This window comes from Geotrypetes seraphini, chromosome 8 (genome assembly GCF_902459505.1).
Source record: "Geotrypetes seraphini chromosome 8, aGeoSer1.1, whole genome shotgun sequence".
Lineage (NCBI taxonomy): Eukaryota > Metazoa > Chordata > Amphibia > Gymnophiona > Dermophiidae > Geotrypetes > Geotrypetes seraphini.
Window position 1 is genome coordinate 83063032 of NC_047091.1, and position 17079 is coordinate 83080110.

General features: G+C 45.5%; 1 protein-coding gene across 2 annotated transcripts in view; it reads left to right on the plus strand.

The window, feature by feature from the left end:
* The first annotated feature begins 418 nt into the window (after positions 1-418).
* Positions 419-17079, plus strand: part of MTA2 (metastasis associated 1 family member 2) — a 57473-nt gene continuing 40812 nt past the window's right edge. For both annotated transcript variants that reach the window (XM_033954274.1, XM_033954275.1), the window contains exons 1-2: positions 419-576; positions 10913-10980. In XM_033954274.1, the coding sequence (XP_033810165.1) occupies positions 549-576; positions 10913-10980 (96 nt within the window). In that variant the 5' untranslated portion in view covers positions 419-548. The remainder of the gene's footprint in view (positions 577-10912; positions 10981-17079) is intronic.

Below are 17079 nucleotides of genomic sequence, written 5' to 3' on the forward strand. Positions count from 1 at the left end.
AGAAATCCGATTTTATGTTATAATTTGCAGGCGTCTAACTATAGCTGCCATAACGTTTGCTACCTCTGTAAAAGCCCCTAAACTTTCTCTCCCAGCTCAATACGCCCACTTCAGGTGGGCTTTAAGAGCTAGCAATAAAATCACAACAAAATGGAAACAGGACCTCCTGCTCCTCGCTGGAACTTAACACCCGCCTCAGTCTACCACTAATTCAACTTGGATGTGGATCCCAAAAGTCTCCATTTCCCCCACTCCAGCTAGTTCCGGTCGGCAGTCAGGAAGTGTCAGTAAGTGGCCACGCCCCCTTCGCCCTTGGGACGCCGCATGAACCCGCCCCCTTCGCCCCTTGCGTTCGTCGTGACCACGCCCCTTCGCCCCTTGCGTTCGTCGTGGCCACGCCCCTTTCGCCCCTTGCGTCTGCGTGTGACGTTGGTGACGGCGGCGACGGCGACGGCGCGAGGCTCAGGCGGCGGGACGTGCGGAGGTCGGAGACGGGTCGCGGCAGCAGGGGGGCGGCCGGGGCGGAGACTCCCGGTTCGGGAGTGACGATGGCGGCTAACATGTATCGAGTGGGAGGTGAGAGCGAATCCCCAAATCCCCCCCCCCATAAAAGTCTGAAAGGAGTTCTCCCAAATTATTCCCTGTCTCCAGCACCCCCACGCCCTTCCCCAGAGCCCCCACCACCACCCAAAATTCACCTCCAGTATCTGGTCTGCCCCCTCCAAAACTCGTCTGAAACCACTCTCTTCACCCAAATTATCCCCTCTCACTGGAGTACACCCCACCCAAACTTAATTGTTCCCGGAAAGCTATCATCATAACTAACCCCCACCCAAATAACTTTCCGCTCCCAAGAACTTTCCCCAAACTATTCACTCTCTTGAATCCTATAAAGTTATCCCATTCCTGGACCACTCGCTCCCCTCGTCCCTTTCCTTTGGTCCCTGGCCTTGTCTCTGTCAAATTAATTGAAGTTCTGTTTTTCTCCCCATATGGTGTTTTTTGGGATGAGCTACGAGTAGAAGGAGATAATATGTACTGTATGCTTATTCTGTTATCATGCTCTCTTATAATAACCGATGTATGTGCAGAAGAGTCAGAGTGCTCTCCTTACATCCTTTCCTCTCCTTATCTGACCCTTTCAAGCTAGTCTCAGTCACTAGCTAACTTGGGTCAGTGCTTCAACCTTCTCTGTGTTGCCATAATCAATTAGATTATTCCTCTCTCCCTTCCCTTTACCAGCTCTAGCATCTGTTTTAACCAGGCATGGGAGGAACGAAAATAGTCATAGAAATGAACGGATGAGGAAAGTAGGATGTAAAAATGCATGCAGATGGATGAGAAGTCGTCCAAACTGAGCAGTAATGCTTGTTGGAGTGGATAAGTAGCCTAGTTGAAAAGGTGAACCAAGAATTAAGGAAGCCAGGGTTCAAATCGCACTTGTACTGATGCTTGTTGTGACATTGGACTATTTGCTTCATTCTCCAGTACCTAAGGTATAAACTTAGGACCCCTTTTACAGAGCTATGGTTGGGAGTACCAGTGCAGGAGATGCATCAAAGCCCATTCAGCTTCTATGGGCTTCAGTGCATTTGCCACAGGAGAATTGCTACTGTTGCTTTGTAAAAGGAGCCCTTAGATTGAAAATCCTCTAGGGCAGGAGTGTCAAAGTCCCTGCAATCCAGTTGGGTTTTCAGGATTTCCCCAATGAATATGCATGAGATCAATTTGCATGCACTACTTTCATTGTATGCTAATAGATTTCATGCATATTCATTGGGGAAATCCTGAAAACCCAACTGGATTGCGGCCCTCGAGGAGGGACTTTGACACCCCTGCTCTAGGGCATGGAAGTACTGCCTGAATGTAAATCATCCTGAGCTCAGGTTTGGAAAAGGCAAATAAGCATTTAGAATCCAAAAATACTTGGGTTCCCTGTAAAGACTTATGATGTGTTCTTGATGGCAGATGTGTAAATTATAATCCTCTAGCTTCATGGGACATAAGAATAGCCTTACTGGGTCAGATCAATGGTCCATCAAGCCCAGTAGCCCATTCTCACGGTGGCCAATCCAGGTCACTAGTACTTGTCCAAAACCCAAGGTGTTGCAATATTCCATGCTACCAATACAGGGCAAGTAGTGGCTTCCCCCATATCTTTCTCAATAACAGACTATGGACTTTTCTTCAAGGAACTTGTCTAAACCTTTCTTAAAACCAGCTACGCTATCCGCTCTTATCACATCCCCTTGCTAATGATAGTGGCAGGCATAGGCACAACCTACAATGCTGAAAAGCACCAGGACAAGTCACTATCATTGTGCCTAGAGAGATTTTTGATGAGGTGATTCAATAGTAAATAGTATCTGGTTAGTGGGAGTCTAAGAGATGTGTTAGCAATGCATAATGCTTGCCTCCAATGTTTTCTCTAATTTTGAACAGACTATGTGAAAAACATTTTGGGTTCCTTTTACAAAGGCACGCAGGGCCTTAACGTGCGGAATAGCGCGTGCTAAAATGCCGCATGCACTAGCCGCTACCGCCTCCTTTTGAGCAAGCGGTAGATTTTTGGCTAGCGCGCGCTAATCTGGTGAGTGCGGTAAAACCCGTAGCGCACCTTCGTAAAAGGAGCCCTTTGTGTACATATCTTCAGCTTCGACTTGATGGATGCGATATAGCCTATGCTTACAAGAAAGAAAGCCAACAAAAATGTGTGTGTGCAGTTTCTAGTCATGTGCACTTGTTTTTCTGACCCATGCACACAGCTTAGTGGAAACACTGCTTGCCTCTGGGAAATACTGTTGAGTAATACAGAAACACAGAATGTGGCAGATTCTGAGTTTGGATTTCCAATCCCTAGACCAGCTTGCTGCAGAGGGAATGTTGCTCGATACTTGGTAGTGACATCCATTGGTTGAATTAGGCTCCATGTTAGCAAGGCTTATGGCCCCTACTGAAGACAGTTGAAGGAAGGCATTTAAAATGGATAAACTCTCCACCTCTTACATTTGCAAATAAAGGCCCAATGAAGGTCAGTTCCAAGTGACTTAGAAGTTCAAGAAGCAGGAAGAAACTGGCAGGTCAAAAGAATTTACTTGGATAAAATATAGTCTGCTCATTACTTTCCTTGAATAGTGCCTTGAACCTTGAATAATAATTATTTATCACTGTCTTCCCTTTCACTTCTTCACAGATAGGGATTCTATGTGTTTGACCCAGGAATTCCAGCACTGTTTTTGTTACTTTTTCTTAAAGGCTATCTTTTGTACCTACCATTCTTTCTGCGAAGAAATGTTTTCTGATGTTGCTCCTCACCTCAGTCAGCTTTTTTTTAGCCTCATACTGTGACTTCCAGTTCTATGACATTCTTTCCTCTAAAAATATATGCTTTTTTTATGCACTTACACTTCTTAGACTTTTAAATTCCTATATCTATCAGTCATATTACTACTATTTATTATTTCTACTAGTGTTTAAGCCTGTTACATTAACGGGTGCTAGAGTAGATGTCTGTCTGTCTGGTTTTTTTTTTTTCTTTGTCTCTCCTTGGACGCTGCCTGTCTGTCTGTCATTTTTTCTGTTTGTGTCTCTGCCTATGTCCTTAATGCCCTCAGTGCCTCCTTCCTATGTCCTTAGTGCCCCTAGTGCCTCCTTCCCATGTCCTTAGTACCCCTTCCTATGTCCTTAGTGCCCCCAGTACCTCCTTCCTGTGTCCATAATGTCCCCAGTGCCTCTTTCCCATGTCCTTAGTGCCCCCAGTGCCTGCATACTGTGTCCTTAGTGCCCCAGTGCCAGCGTACAGTGTCCTTAGTGCCCCAGTTCCAGCATACTGTGTCCTTAGTGCCCCCAGTGCCTCCTTCCCATGTCCTTAGTGCCCCCAGTGCCTCTGTCCTGCTTAGTGCCCTCAGTGCATCCTATGTCCTTAGTGCCTCTTTCTATGTCTTTAGTACCCCCAGTGCCTCCTTCCTATGTCTCCATCATTATCTTCCAGACTTTGTCCCACCCCATCCCCCGATTCCAATCAGCCTGCCTCCCATCCCCCTGAGCAGCATGTTTCCATTTAAACCTCCCCACCCACCCCCATGCCTGCCTGCCTCCCATACCCCTGAGCAGCATGTTTCCATTTAAAACTTCCCACCCCCCGAAGCCAGCCTGCCTGCCTCCTTCCAATCCCCCTGAGCAGCATGTTTCCATTTAACTCCCCCCCCCTCCCCCGGCGCCAACCCTCCCACTGCTAGACGGCCACAAACCTCCCAGCTTTAGCAGCGTCAGAGGCACAGTAAACATGCTGCTTCGCGGTCTTCTACTGCCCTAATTTCTTCTGCCGCGTATCTGATGATGTCATCAGGGACGCGGCAGAGAAAATCAGGCCAGTAGAAGGATGCGAAGCAGTGTGTGTTTACTGTGCCTCAGACGCTGCTGGAGCCAGGTTTGTGTTCGTCTTGCAGTGGGAGGTTCGGCTAGGAGGGTCAACAGGGGTTTCGGGTGTGCCGGATAGGGTCGGCGCCGGGAGGGGGGGGGGGGGGAGTCACGGCATGTTACCTGCCACTGGTCGTTAGAATAGAACCCTAAGCGCGCATGCGTACTCTTACCTGCCACAGACATACAGATCAGGGATCAGGGAACACGCAGGTAAGAGTGCGCATGCGCGCTTAGCGTTTTATTATAGTAGATAGCGCTGAAAGGCGTATGCAGTGCTGTACATCTTAACATACAATAGACAGTCCCTGCTCAGAAGAGCTTACAATCTAATTTAGACAGGACATTTCAGGGTTGGGGAGGTTATAGTGGGTATAGGAATCTGACAACAGTAAGGGGGAGTTAAGAGTTCAAAGCAGTTTCAAAAAAGTGGACCTTTAGCTTGGATTTGAACACTGCAAGGGACGGAGCACGATGTATTATAAAGGGTACCTATCTAGGTCCTTAGTCTCATCTCATAGGGGGCTCCATTTTCATGGAGGAGGCCACTACTTGCCCTGGGATTGTTAACATGAAATCTTGCTACTATTTGAGTTTTTGCCAGGTACCTTGTGATCTGGATTTACCACTGTGGAAACAAAATACTAGGCAAGATGGACCTAGTATGGCTATTCTTATGTTCATGCAGGACTCTGCTTCATTTTATCAATCATTGACTAGTCGGTGTATATTGTTTTAGAAGTGTGGCCTCCAGAACTAGGCATGGTACTCATGCATAAGATTAAGGCCTTTCTCTAATTAGAGAAATGAAATTACTCTAGTGGTGGTTAATGCATGTCTCTGATTAGAAAAACCCTATCTTTAGTTAGAGAAACCTTGGCAATGTGTGTAAATAGTAGCTGATAGCAGTCTCTGATTAGAGAGACCCCAGTGAGGTGCGTTAATGATGGCTCATGGCTATCTCAGGTTAGAGAGACACTGATGAAGTGTGACTGTGATGTATAGGGGTGGAAAAATATTTAGAAAACCTAGGCTTTAGTTCACATAATTTAGGAGCTGGGGAAAATACATTTCCCCTTATTATTTATTTCATTTTCTATCCTGTTCTCCCCAAAGAGCTCAGAACAGATTACAATGTGTCATAGTTACAGTACAAATTTTTTGATACAAGTTTTATCCTATTTTGACACATACTAGGGATCTAATTCATAATATAGAGTTTACAGGTTACAATTTGCCACAGTTATAGAGCAAGGTTTTTCAATACAAGTTTTATCCTAACTTGACACATACTAGGGATCTAATACCAATATATACATCATATATAGTTTACAGGATACATTTGCCATAGTTACAGTGCAAGATTTATCAATATACGGTAAGTTTTTATCCTATGTGACACATACCAAGGAACAAGTATCAATATACAGTACATTAATATTTCTTTGTAATTTATTGGCCTTAGGCAGGGGAGTTAGGTGAAGAGGTGTTTTTTAAATTGTTTTTTTTAAAGTTGAGGAGTCTTTTAAGGGATCTGATCTGTGGGGGCAGTTGATTCTAATGGCTTGGTATGACGTGGGAGTAGGAATATCATTTGGTGGTTTGCAGTTGAAGGGCACGACCAGGGGACGTTTTGAGTCCTATTTCATCCTGGGAGCGGAGGGACCTTTTTGGCATGTACATAAGAAGCTTAGACATCATGCAGCCAGGCACCATGTTGTATAAGGTTTTGAACGCTAGCATCAGGCCCTTGAAGACACAATATTTGGCTATAGGCAGTCAGTGAGCCGATGATAGAGCCCGGGAGACAGGGTCGCAGGCATGGAGGTTTTTCTAGAAGTCTAATTGCCATGTTTTGTACATGCTGGAGACGTATGTTCTTCGCCATGAGACCATTGAATAGGGCGTTGCAGTAATTCATGTGGGAGAGGACTAAGGCATAGATTAGTTGGGTGATGTCAGGCTCAGAAAAGTAGTTCCTTATTTTTCAGAGTTGTCGTAGGTAGTAAAATGAGGAAGATACCACCTGAGAGATATGGTTGGAAAGCAATAGGTTGGAGTGAAGGAGTATTCCTAGGCTGCGTGCTTGGTCCTCAGCAGTTATGATAGTTGAGTCCCAGTGTAGCGAGGGATGTGTGTGGTTGCAGTGTTCTTTGTGGATCCAAAAGAATTCCGTTTTGGAAGTGTTTAGTTGTAATTTGTTGATGGACATCCAGATTTTGGTTTTCTAGGCATTTTAGGAGTTTCATGATCTGGGCATCACGGGTTTCTCCTAGTGATAGGTATAGTTGGATGTCATCTGCAAAGGAGTGAATCTGTGTTTGGCATTTGCCGGCTATGTCTAGGACTGGTCTAATGTAGAGATTGAATAATAGGAGGGATAGTAGAGCCCCCTGTGGAACACCGTATTTGATCAATTTTTGGTTTTGATAGTGCATCGTTGAGCAGTATGCTTTGGGATCTATTATTTAGGAAGGAGGCAAACCATTGTAACGCAGTGTCCCAGATTCCAATTTTGGAGAGCCATGCAATAAAGAGAGGATGGGTCAATGGTGTTGAATGCTGCACTGAGATCCAGCAGCACCAGAACATTATTACCCGTTTCCATTAGTTATTGATGATGTTGAGAAGGACGGTTTCAGTACTGTGGAATTTCTTAAATCCTGATTGGAAGGTGGTTAGGATTCTTTATTTGCCAATGAAGGAGGGTAATTGGTTTAATACTGTTTTTTCCAAGGAATTTGGAGATGAAGGGTAGTTTGGAGAAGGTCTAAAGTTGCTGGACACAGGGTCAAGTGTAGGTTTTTTCTAGATCGGTCTGATGACTGCTGACTTCCAGTTTGCAGGCACTATGGTTGTTTGTAGAGAGGTGTTGATGAGAGGAAGGATGGAGTCTTAAGAAACAGAGAAACATGATAGCAGATAAAGGCCAAATGGCCCATCTAGTCTGCCCATCTGCAGTAACCATGATCTCTTTCTCTCTCTGAGAGATCCCATGTGTGTATCCCAGGCCCTTTTGAATTCACAGCTACTAGGAGGCATGGCGGACAGGGGTCCAGGTTGGAGCCAGAAGGGCGAATAGAATCTAGCATCTCGGCAAAGTCGTCATGGGAGACAGTTTCAAAGTGAGTTAGGTTCCCAGTTGTAGTTTTAATTATCTTGTCCGAGATGTTTGTAGCATGTTGGAGTCGGGGTGAGACCGTATTTTGTCTGTTTTGTCAGCGAAATAGTCTTAGAGTGTTTCGCTGTTGAGTTCAGTGTTAAGGCATCGGTTGTCTCCTTGCAATGTTGTATCTTTTTTGCTAGTTTAAAAAGGTTTTATGATCTATTCGAGGTCTTTAATAGTTGTTGGAAGTAGTATATCTTTTTTGCCTCTAGGGTGGTTTTTTCATATTCTTCATGCAGTTCCTTCCTTTCACTGTTAAGCCTGGATTTGTACCATTTCCTTTCTGCTTTCCTTAGTTATCTTTTTTTAGTTCTTAAGTCATTGGTAAACCAGGAGGAGGAATATTTGCGGGGATAATACTTGATCTCTTTGACTGGGGCTGTATAGGCTTTTTACCATAGCAGCCTTGTCAACAGATTCAGAATTGGGTTTTAATGTTCCCACTAGGTTAGAAAGGCCTGTGGAGAGTTCCTCTAAAATTGACAGCGTTGTAGTAGAGAATGACACGGTGACAAAATTCATCACCGTCCCCGTCCCCGCGGATAACCGCGGGAAATAATCCCATGTCATTTTCTAGTGTCTATTTCAACCTCAGTCCTTCTACACCAGCACTCTTCAAAGCAAAGCTTTTGGGTCAGTGGTTGTGGCCATTCATACTCTGATTCTTCCCTCTCTCTTTAAAGAATGACATGAAGATGGTTTCCCGCGGTTATCCGCGGGGACGGGAACGGTGATGAATTTTGTCACCGTGTCATTCTCTACGTTGTAGTATCTGCTTATGTTGGGTTTGATTCCTGGTTGACGGTTGATTCATTTTATAGATATGGTTGAATGTGATAAAATGGTGATCGGACCAGGGTGCTGGTTTGTGGTGCAGCCAGGAGTTCCTGTGGTGAGCATAGTATCTTTTTGAATAAAGACTAGGTGCAGAGTGAGTCAGTGAAGGGACAATTTGCTAGAAGCCTAGGTCCAATAGTGAAGTTATGAAGTCTGTTGGGGATCTAGTCTCATTTGGGTAGTTTGCAAAGTTAAAGTTTTCAAGTATGATGACCAGTTTGCTAAGGATGGATAGTAATTCATCTAAAATGGACATTGGAGAGTCCGGTGCTCTGTATATCAAGGCGAAGATTAGGTCTCTGTTGTGAACCACTGAGAAGGTGAGACACTCTAGTGTATCTAGTGTGATGGTGTCAATTGGTCTTGGGTTGAGGCTGGAATTAATGATGGCAGTTACATCTCCACCTCTTGTGCCAGTGCGTGAGCAAGCTATTGCTGGTACCCTGGTGGGCAAAGCATACCCAATTTAGCTCTATCATTATCTTTAAGCCAGGTTGCGGTAATTAGGAAGATGTCCCAGTTATTGTCTTAGAGAAGATCATTTAGTATAATGACTTTGTTGTTTATGGACCTTGCATTTGCCAGTGCAATTTTGAGGTTATTGGGTGTGGGTGAGGGGAGGGGGTGATGGAGATAGGCCTAAGGTAGCAAAGTCTGTGTGCTAAGGATTTGCTGGCGGGGAAGGTGACTCAGGTCACCATATCTACCTTGGCCTGTGATAACTGGGATGGAGGAATACATTTGGCAAGGAGAGTAATTGGCATGAAATAGGAGAGCAGAGATTGTGGCATTGGTAGTATCAAGGTAGTGTAATTATGAAAGACTGTGATGGCTAGGCTTGGTTGTCTTTTACATACTGTTTAATATTTGTTCTGCTTCTGTTTTTATCCTTTGGCTCACCCTGATTTTTGTTTTTGTTTGTATTTTTAAGAGAGAATAAGCATTTACCTCTCCCCCTTTTACTTTGGCCAAAGCAGCACCTTCTTCTACAGCACAAAGGCTGTTATATGCAGCAGGACTAAACATTTAGGGGGGTAGTTATCAAGGTGCATTACAGCAATAATCCAATCCAATCTTTTGGTTTATATACAGGATCATCCTCTAGTCAACAGAGGCTCAACTTGGTTTACACAAGAAGAGGTTGTAATAGTTCAATGTCTTTTGCCCCTTAATGTATGTTAAAGGGTACTAATACTAGTTACATTACCATACCACACTGAAATTTGCTACCACGTGTTGCATAGTAATGATATGCAAATGCAACTTTTAGTGAACACTGCAGGCTGCATTATTCCTGGAAAATACTGCTCTTAGGCTGCTGCATAAAGGGGCTGGTGCTCAGCAGTGAAGAGCTCCTCTTCTTTCCCAAATGACACTCCCATTTTGAAACAACCAGGAATTAAAAAGGTAGGCACCTCAGGGTGGAGGAGTGCTTTGCCTGTATTTGGGGGAGTGGGAGGATCTCTTGAGGCCTGGGATAAGTACTCAAGTGGTCAGTTTTGAGACAGTAAGTCGATGAAAGAGGAAGAGGCAGCTTCTCATTGATGAGCACTGGACCTTTTAACAAGTGGCCTGGGGGCATTGAGCCATAGATATGCAGCCCAATGCTTCTAGGAAAGAAGAGTAATGCTGCATGAGAGGTTGATCTTAAGTTGCCTTTTTCTTGTATCATGGGAGTGAGTAATCTGTGGTACTGAGCTACTGCTGGTTAGTGACTAATTCAGTAAAAGTCCAGCTTTTATTGTACCTTGATAACTATGCCCCTTAGTCATCCTGACTGCCAGGCAATCAGGAGTTTTTCATTTCTGGTAGTGATACCCCACTGACACAAATATGAGCAATGTCAGCTTATGCACCATAGAAATGGCGGTGTTTGAAGATCAGAAAGGTACTTTAGGATGCTGTGAGAATGAAGAAAGTTGCAGTAAGCGTAGGCAATATGTATTCTTACCATCCTACTAGACTAGTCCCACTGAGTCTCCAGCAGATGGTAGTTGCTGGATTGGGGCAGTAGGATTTGTCTGTGTGGACTTCTGAGGCCACAGTCTAAGGGCTCTCATATCCAGTGAAGCCAAGCCATCCATCAGGCTTCAAGGCCACCAGCCTAAGGGGTCATCTCTCCCCACGCTGAACAGATCAGAGCTAGCTCCTAGGGTACAACTGCAGCTGTCCTAGTTTTGTGGGTCTCCTGTAGCATCTTGGGGTAGCAGCATCTCTCTGGTTGACAGTGTTCCGGGTAGCATTTGCAAATGAGCTCCATTCTGGTGGGCTTGGGTTTCTCTAGTACCTTTATTCTTTACTGGCTCTTCCCTTGCTGGGGGGGGGGGGGGGGAAATAAAAATAAATAAAGAGAAATTGTCAAAGAGAAAAGGGCTGCCATTGTGATGTGTAGGGCAGCTGGTGGGCAGCAGTCTGGAAAGGATGAAGTGTTTGTAGAAGTACTAGAACAAGAAAAGAAATTATCAGAACTAATTTCTCCTCTCTTTTCAGATTATGTATACTTTGAGAACTCCTCCAGTAACCCGTACCTCATCCGGCGAATTGAAGAACTGAACAAGGTAAGACATGAAACAATGCAATTTCACAATGAATGTTACATAAATGCAAATCAGACATAGCTTAAGATTCTGTTCCTAAATATAAATGAAATGCAATTCATATAACACAATTTCTAAATAATGCAAAAGTAATAAAATTTCTAACATTCAATTAAAGATAGCTTCTGATTAATTATGCCTCTTGTCAAAGTAGAATTGAAACACAAGAGCTTACCTTGACTTCTATTAAGACAGGTTGACATTTTCTTTTAACTTGCTTATTGTTTAAGATAGTTTGATGCTTATGCTTTTGAGTTTTATGTCCTTGATATGACTTTGGGCTAGATTCACTAAACCTTCCGACCCTGTACCAACGATCGTTCTCCAACCTTGACCCAATTCACTAAATTGCTGCCTGATCATTCTCCGCTCCGATCCTCCCATGCAAATTAGTAAAACCCCATGCAAAATAGCCAAGCGATTGATTCACTAACAGTTGCTTGGCTATTTTAAATCGGGTTTTACTAACCTAAAACCCGACTACTGCACACCTGACAGTAACTGAACTACCAACAGGTGTGCGGTTTTTTGACAGGTCTCCCTGTCTTTTTTTTTTTTCCCATGGCACAGATATTTTGTGTGTGTTACACACGCAAAATATCTGCCCCATTAAAAAAAAATTAATTAAAGACAGGCACCATCAAAACTTTTAAAACATGTTATAACATTATTTCATACTAAATATATACACAATTATTCTCCCAAACAGTGAAGCCCCCCCCCAATCTATCCAACACATAGAAAAAGTTAAAATTCACGAAAAGAATTCATCCTTTCAATAAAACACTGTATTTAGTGCCTAATCTTCTTATCTGTATTTGTTCTCAATTATCTTCTGCACGCTGTTGTGTACTGGATTTGCCTCCGGTTTCATTCAATCAAACTTGATCTTTGAGAACATTTTATCTCGACACAGTTCTGTGTTTCATACTAAGGCTTCATCAGGAGCTTAAGACTGAAACCGGCTCCACTTCATCACAGTTTCTACAATATACAATTCCGAAATTACCTTCACCCATAAACTTTACAATGTACACTAAATAAAATTAAATCTATAATAAACCTTTAACCCCAATCATATAACATCATACCTGACATTTTATCATATATTGTTTGCTGGCCTCAATCAGGACTGAGAACTCCAAATCAGGATCTTACTCTAGAGAAATTCAACTGCTGGCCATTACCTCACTTCCTCCTTCCTGTTATATCCCCTACACACCTGTCCTTGATTAAAGCAAATGCCCTTCAACTTCTTTATTCAACCCAAAAGGTTCTACCGTATCCCAGGAGTGGATTAATTTTTGCTCTTTCCTTAACAGAATCTCAGATATATTCCCACTTCGGGTCAATTGAACAGTGATTAAAACCACAAATCTCAAATCTTTCACCGCATGCTCTAACTCAGTGGTCTCAAACTCAAACCCTTAGTGGGGCCACATTTTGGATTTGTAGGTACTTGGAGGGCCGCAGAAAAAATAGTTAATGTCTTATTAAAGAAATGACAACTTTGCATGAGGTAAAACTCTTTATCCCAGGACAAGCAGGCAGCATATTCTTAACGTATGGGTGACGTCACCGACGGAGCCCCGGTACGGACCTTTTTAACTAGAAAGTTCTAGTTGGCCGCACCGCGCATGCGCGAGTGCCTTCCCGCCCGACGGAGAAGTGCGTGGTCCCCAGTTTCTTCGTTTCCGCGGAGCGAAGAAGTCGCATGTTTTTCAACGGCCGTTGAAATCTTTTAGTTTGCCTTCCCGCTCGCGTATTTTTTCCGAATTTCTTCTTTTTTTCCCTTTGGATTACTTGATTTTTCCTATAAAAAAAAAAAAACAAAACTCGTCGAGTTTTCTTTATTTTTTCGAGCCGGCCCCGGCGGGGCCTGTTGTCATCATACAGGCCTCCGGCTTTGATTTTGTGGAGGCCGTGTTTCCCTTCATGCCCCCTCAACCGGGTTTTAAGAAGTGCCAGCGGTGTGCACGCCCGATCTCTCTCACAGACCCGCACAATTGGTGCCTCCAGTGCCTGGGTCCAGAGCATCGGGCTGACACCTGCACCCGCTGTGCTACGCTTAAAAAGCGCACTTTGAAAAATAGGCAGATCCAGCAAAATATTTTGTTTGGTACCGGATCTGCCATGGAACCTGCCGCGATGTCGACGGCACCCCAAAAGTCGGCACCGACGACGTCGACACCACCGGACCCTTCCTCGGGGTCGTTGGGCACAGGTAAGCCGGCTAAGAAGCCTTCCACTTCCCTCGAGCGCCCTCCTGTCACGGTTGCGACACCGGCCCTTCCGGCACCGCACCCCGTAAACGCTCCGCTCCGATCTCGGTGAGTGCCTCATCATCGGCCTCCTCATCGCCGGAGCGTAGAGCGGCACCTATGGTACCGAAGAAGAAAAAAACGGTACCGGTGCCTCCCCTGGATGATCGCATCGCAGCCATACTCCAAACACAGTTACAGGAGCAGCTGCAACAACTCCAATAACTGTTGCCGGCTTTGCTGGCACCGCACCTTCCGATACAGGACCGGTCCGAGCCTCGCACTGTCCCATCGGTGTCGACCCCCTCGGTACCGATTAATACCTTCATGCCGGTGCTCTTGGCCGAAACACCTACAGTGCATACCCGTGCTACTGCCGACCCTGTCCGGTCCCAGGAACGACATCGGTCTTCCTCACCCGGTACCGCCTCAGTGCGCTCAGGCAAATCTCTCTCAAAGACCTGACATGCCGAGCCCTCCACGCCGATGTCCAAACGTACGCACCCCGACGTTAGGGACCCAGACTTGTGGGAAGACTCCCCTCACGGTACCAAAGAGGACGCTTCGTCAACCGACGAAGAACCCTCCATGACCGACACCATCTCCAAACCAGAGCAATCCTCTTTCTCTAAATTCCTTAGGGAGATGTCAGCAGCTCTTTCCATCCCCTTAGAGTCCGACTCTAAGAAGTCTCAGGCTTTCCTCGATGCCCTAGACTTTGAGCAACCTCCCAAGGAATTTCTAAAGTTGCCCGTCCACGACATCTTACGGGAAACTTTCTATAAGAACTGGGAGACTCCCCTCACTGTTCCCGGAGCCCCGCGTAAATTGGATAGCTTGTACCAGGTTATCCCAATCCCAGGGTTTGACAAACCTCAATTGCCCCACGAGTCCCTCCTGGTGAAATCTACTTTGAAAAAATCTCAGGGTTCCAGTGTATATGCCTCCACCCCTCCTGGCAGAGAGGGAAAAACCATGGATAAATTTGGTAAGCGCCTTTTCCAAAATTCCATGCTAGCCAATAGAGCCAACAACTACATCTTCCACTTCTCCTTCTACATGAAGCATCTGGTGCGACAGCTCTCTTCCTTACAGAAATATCTTCCTGAACGTAAGGTCCCAGCAACAAATTTCCAGCCTCCTCCAACTCAGGAAATTTATGGTTCGCTCCATCTACGACTCATTCGAGCTGACCTCTCGCGCCTCTGCCATGGCGGTGGCCATGCGCCGTTTGGCATGGCTGAGAGTCTCTGACCTAGACATTAACCACCAGGACCGCTTGGCTAACGCACCTTGTCTGGGCGATGAACTCTTCGGAGAGTCCCTGGACTCAACAACCCAGAAACTCTCAGCACATGAGACCAGGTGGGACACTCTGATCAAACCTAAAAAGAAGACTCCACCTGCTCGTCCCTACAGACAACAGTCTTCTTACCAGCGTAGGTTCTCGGCCAGACCTCTCAACCCGCCTCAACAACAGTCTCGCCGTCCTCGCCACCAACATCAGACTCAGGCTCGCCCACAGACTCAACCTGCCAAACCTCCTCCTTCATCTAAGCCGTCTCAACCCTTTTGACTCTTTTCTCCAGAGCATAGCCATTCTCCCACCATCGCTGCCTCTCCCTCAACCTATCGGAGGACGTTTTCAGCTTTTCCTCAGCCGTTGGGAGGTCATCACTTCGGACCAGTGGGTCCTCAACATCATTCGCCACGGCTACTCTCTCAACTTCCAAACTCTTCCACCAGACCATCCTCCCGTAGAGTCTGCTTCTCACTCCTCCCAAACCCCCCTCCTCCTGAGGGAGGTCCAATCCCTCCTTCTCCTCAATGCCATCGAAGAGGTACCCCCGGACCAAAGGGGTCAGGGATTCTACTCCCGCTACTTCCTGGTCCCCAAAAAAACAGGAGACCTTCGTCCTCGATCTCAGGGACCTCAACAAGTGTCTAGTCAAAGAGAAGTTCAGAATGCTCTCCCTAGCCACGCTTTACCCTCTTCTCTCCCACCACGACTGGCTATGCTCCCTAGACCTCAAGGAGGCCTACACTCACATCCCAATCCATCCGACTTCACGTCGCTACCTACGGTTCCAGATACAGCACCATCACTATCAGTACAAAGTGCTACCCTTTGGCCTCGCATCATCGCCCAGAGTGTTCACCAAGTGCCTTATTGTGGTGGCGGCCTTCCTCAGGTCTCACGACCTTCAGGTGTTCCCCTACTTGGACGATTGGCTGGTGAAAGCACCTACGTCTCCGCTTGTACTACAAGCCACTCATCACACCATCTCATTCCTCCATCTCTTGGGTTTCGAGATCAACTACCCCAAGTCGCATCTGCTTCCCACACAGCGACTTCAGTTCATTGGAGCAGTTCTCGACACCACTCTAATGAGGGCATTTCTCCCCTCCGACCGCCATCGAACTCTGCTCCACCTCTGCCGTCAGGTGCTCCTTCATCACTCCATTCCAGCTCGGCAGATGATGATCCTCCTGGGCCACATGGCCTCGACGGTCCATGTACTTCCTCTGGCGCGACTACACCTCAGGACACCTCAGTGGACTCTTGCCAACCAATGGTCACAGACCACCGATCCTCTTTCTCATCCCATCTCTGTGACATCGTCTCTTCAGCAATCTCTTCAATGGTGGTTGAACTCCTCCAATCTTTCCAGGGGTCTACTCTTTCATCTACCCCCTCACTCCATGATCATAACCACATCTATGAACCGTTTCCAGCCCACAGTACCAGCACTGAACTCACTATCATACACGAACCGCTGTTCAAACCTTGCCATATACAGGCAGGCAATCGCCAGGGCCACAGTGGCACCCATGGCCACCCCCTTTCTCTGTAAGTAATACTGATCAGCAAAAATGAAATAATTGCACTTAACTAGTTCAGTAAATTCTTTCAACAAATTTTTTTGCCCACCAGACAAACTCCATGGAATCAATCAATTCACACAATAAATCAATGACCTGTTGCTGGGGGATATTCGTGTACAGTGTATTAACGTCAAGTGTAACCAGTATTATAGGGCCATCAATATTAACACTGTCCAGAATCTAGATCAGATGACTAGAATCCTCAGTGAAAGAGGGAATCTGATGAACTAAATCTTGAAGATAAAAATCAAGATTTTGAGACAAAGGTTGAAACAGAGATGCAATAGGCTGCCCAGGAGGCGCGCAAAGACGCTTATTTTTGGAGCAAAGTAAATAAATGGAACTTTTGGATGGTCATCCATAAGATAACGATATTCTTTCATAGAAATAACTTGATTTGCTTTGGCTTCATTTAAACAACTATTCACCATGTTCCAAAATTCACATGTACCCAAATTCTGATAATATTCACAATCATTCATTGGGGAAATCTTGAAAACCCGACTGCATTACGGCCCTCGAGGACTAACTTTGACACCTGTGGACTAGATCTTCCAGGGTAGCATTTTCAGAAATGCTCCTCTGCCCCTGTGCAGGAACTAAGAGGTAGGCAGAACGCCAAAGTCTCAATGCATGGTTGGGAAAACGGTGCAAGGATGAAGGATTTAGATATATTAGGAACTGAGCAATATTCTGGGGAAGGAGAAGTCTGTTCCGAAAGGATGGACTCCACCTGAACCAAAATGGAGCCAGGTTGCTGGCGCTAACATTTAAAAAGGAGATAAAGCAGCTTTTAAATTAAAATAGGGGTGGGGAGATGACTGTTGCCCAGGAGCGCATGGTTCAGTGTGCAGTATCCTTGAAGGATACTATTGAAACAAGACATTTAAGAACTCCCAATAGAGAAGTTTCA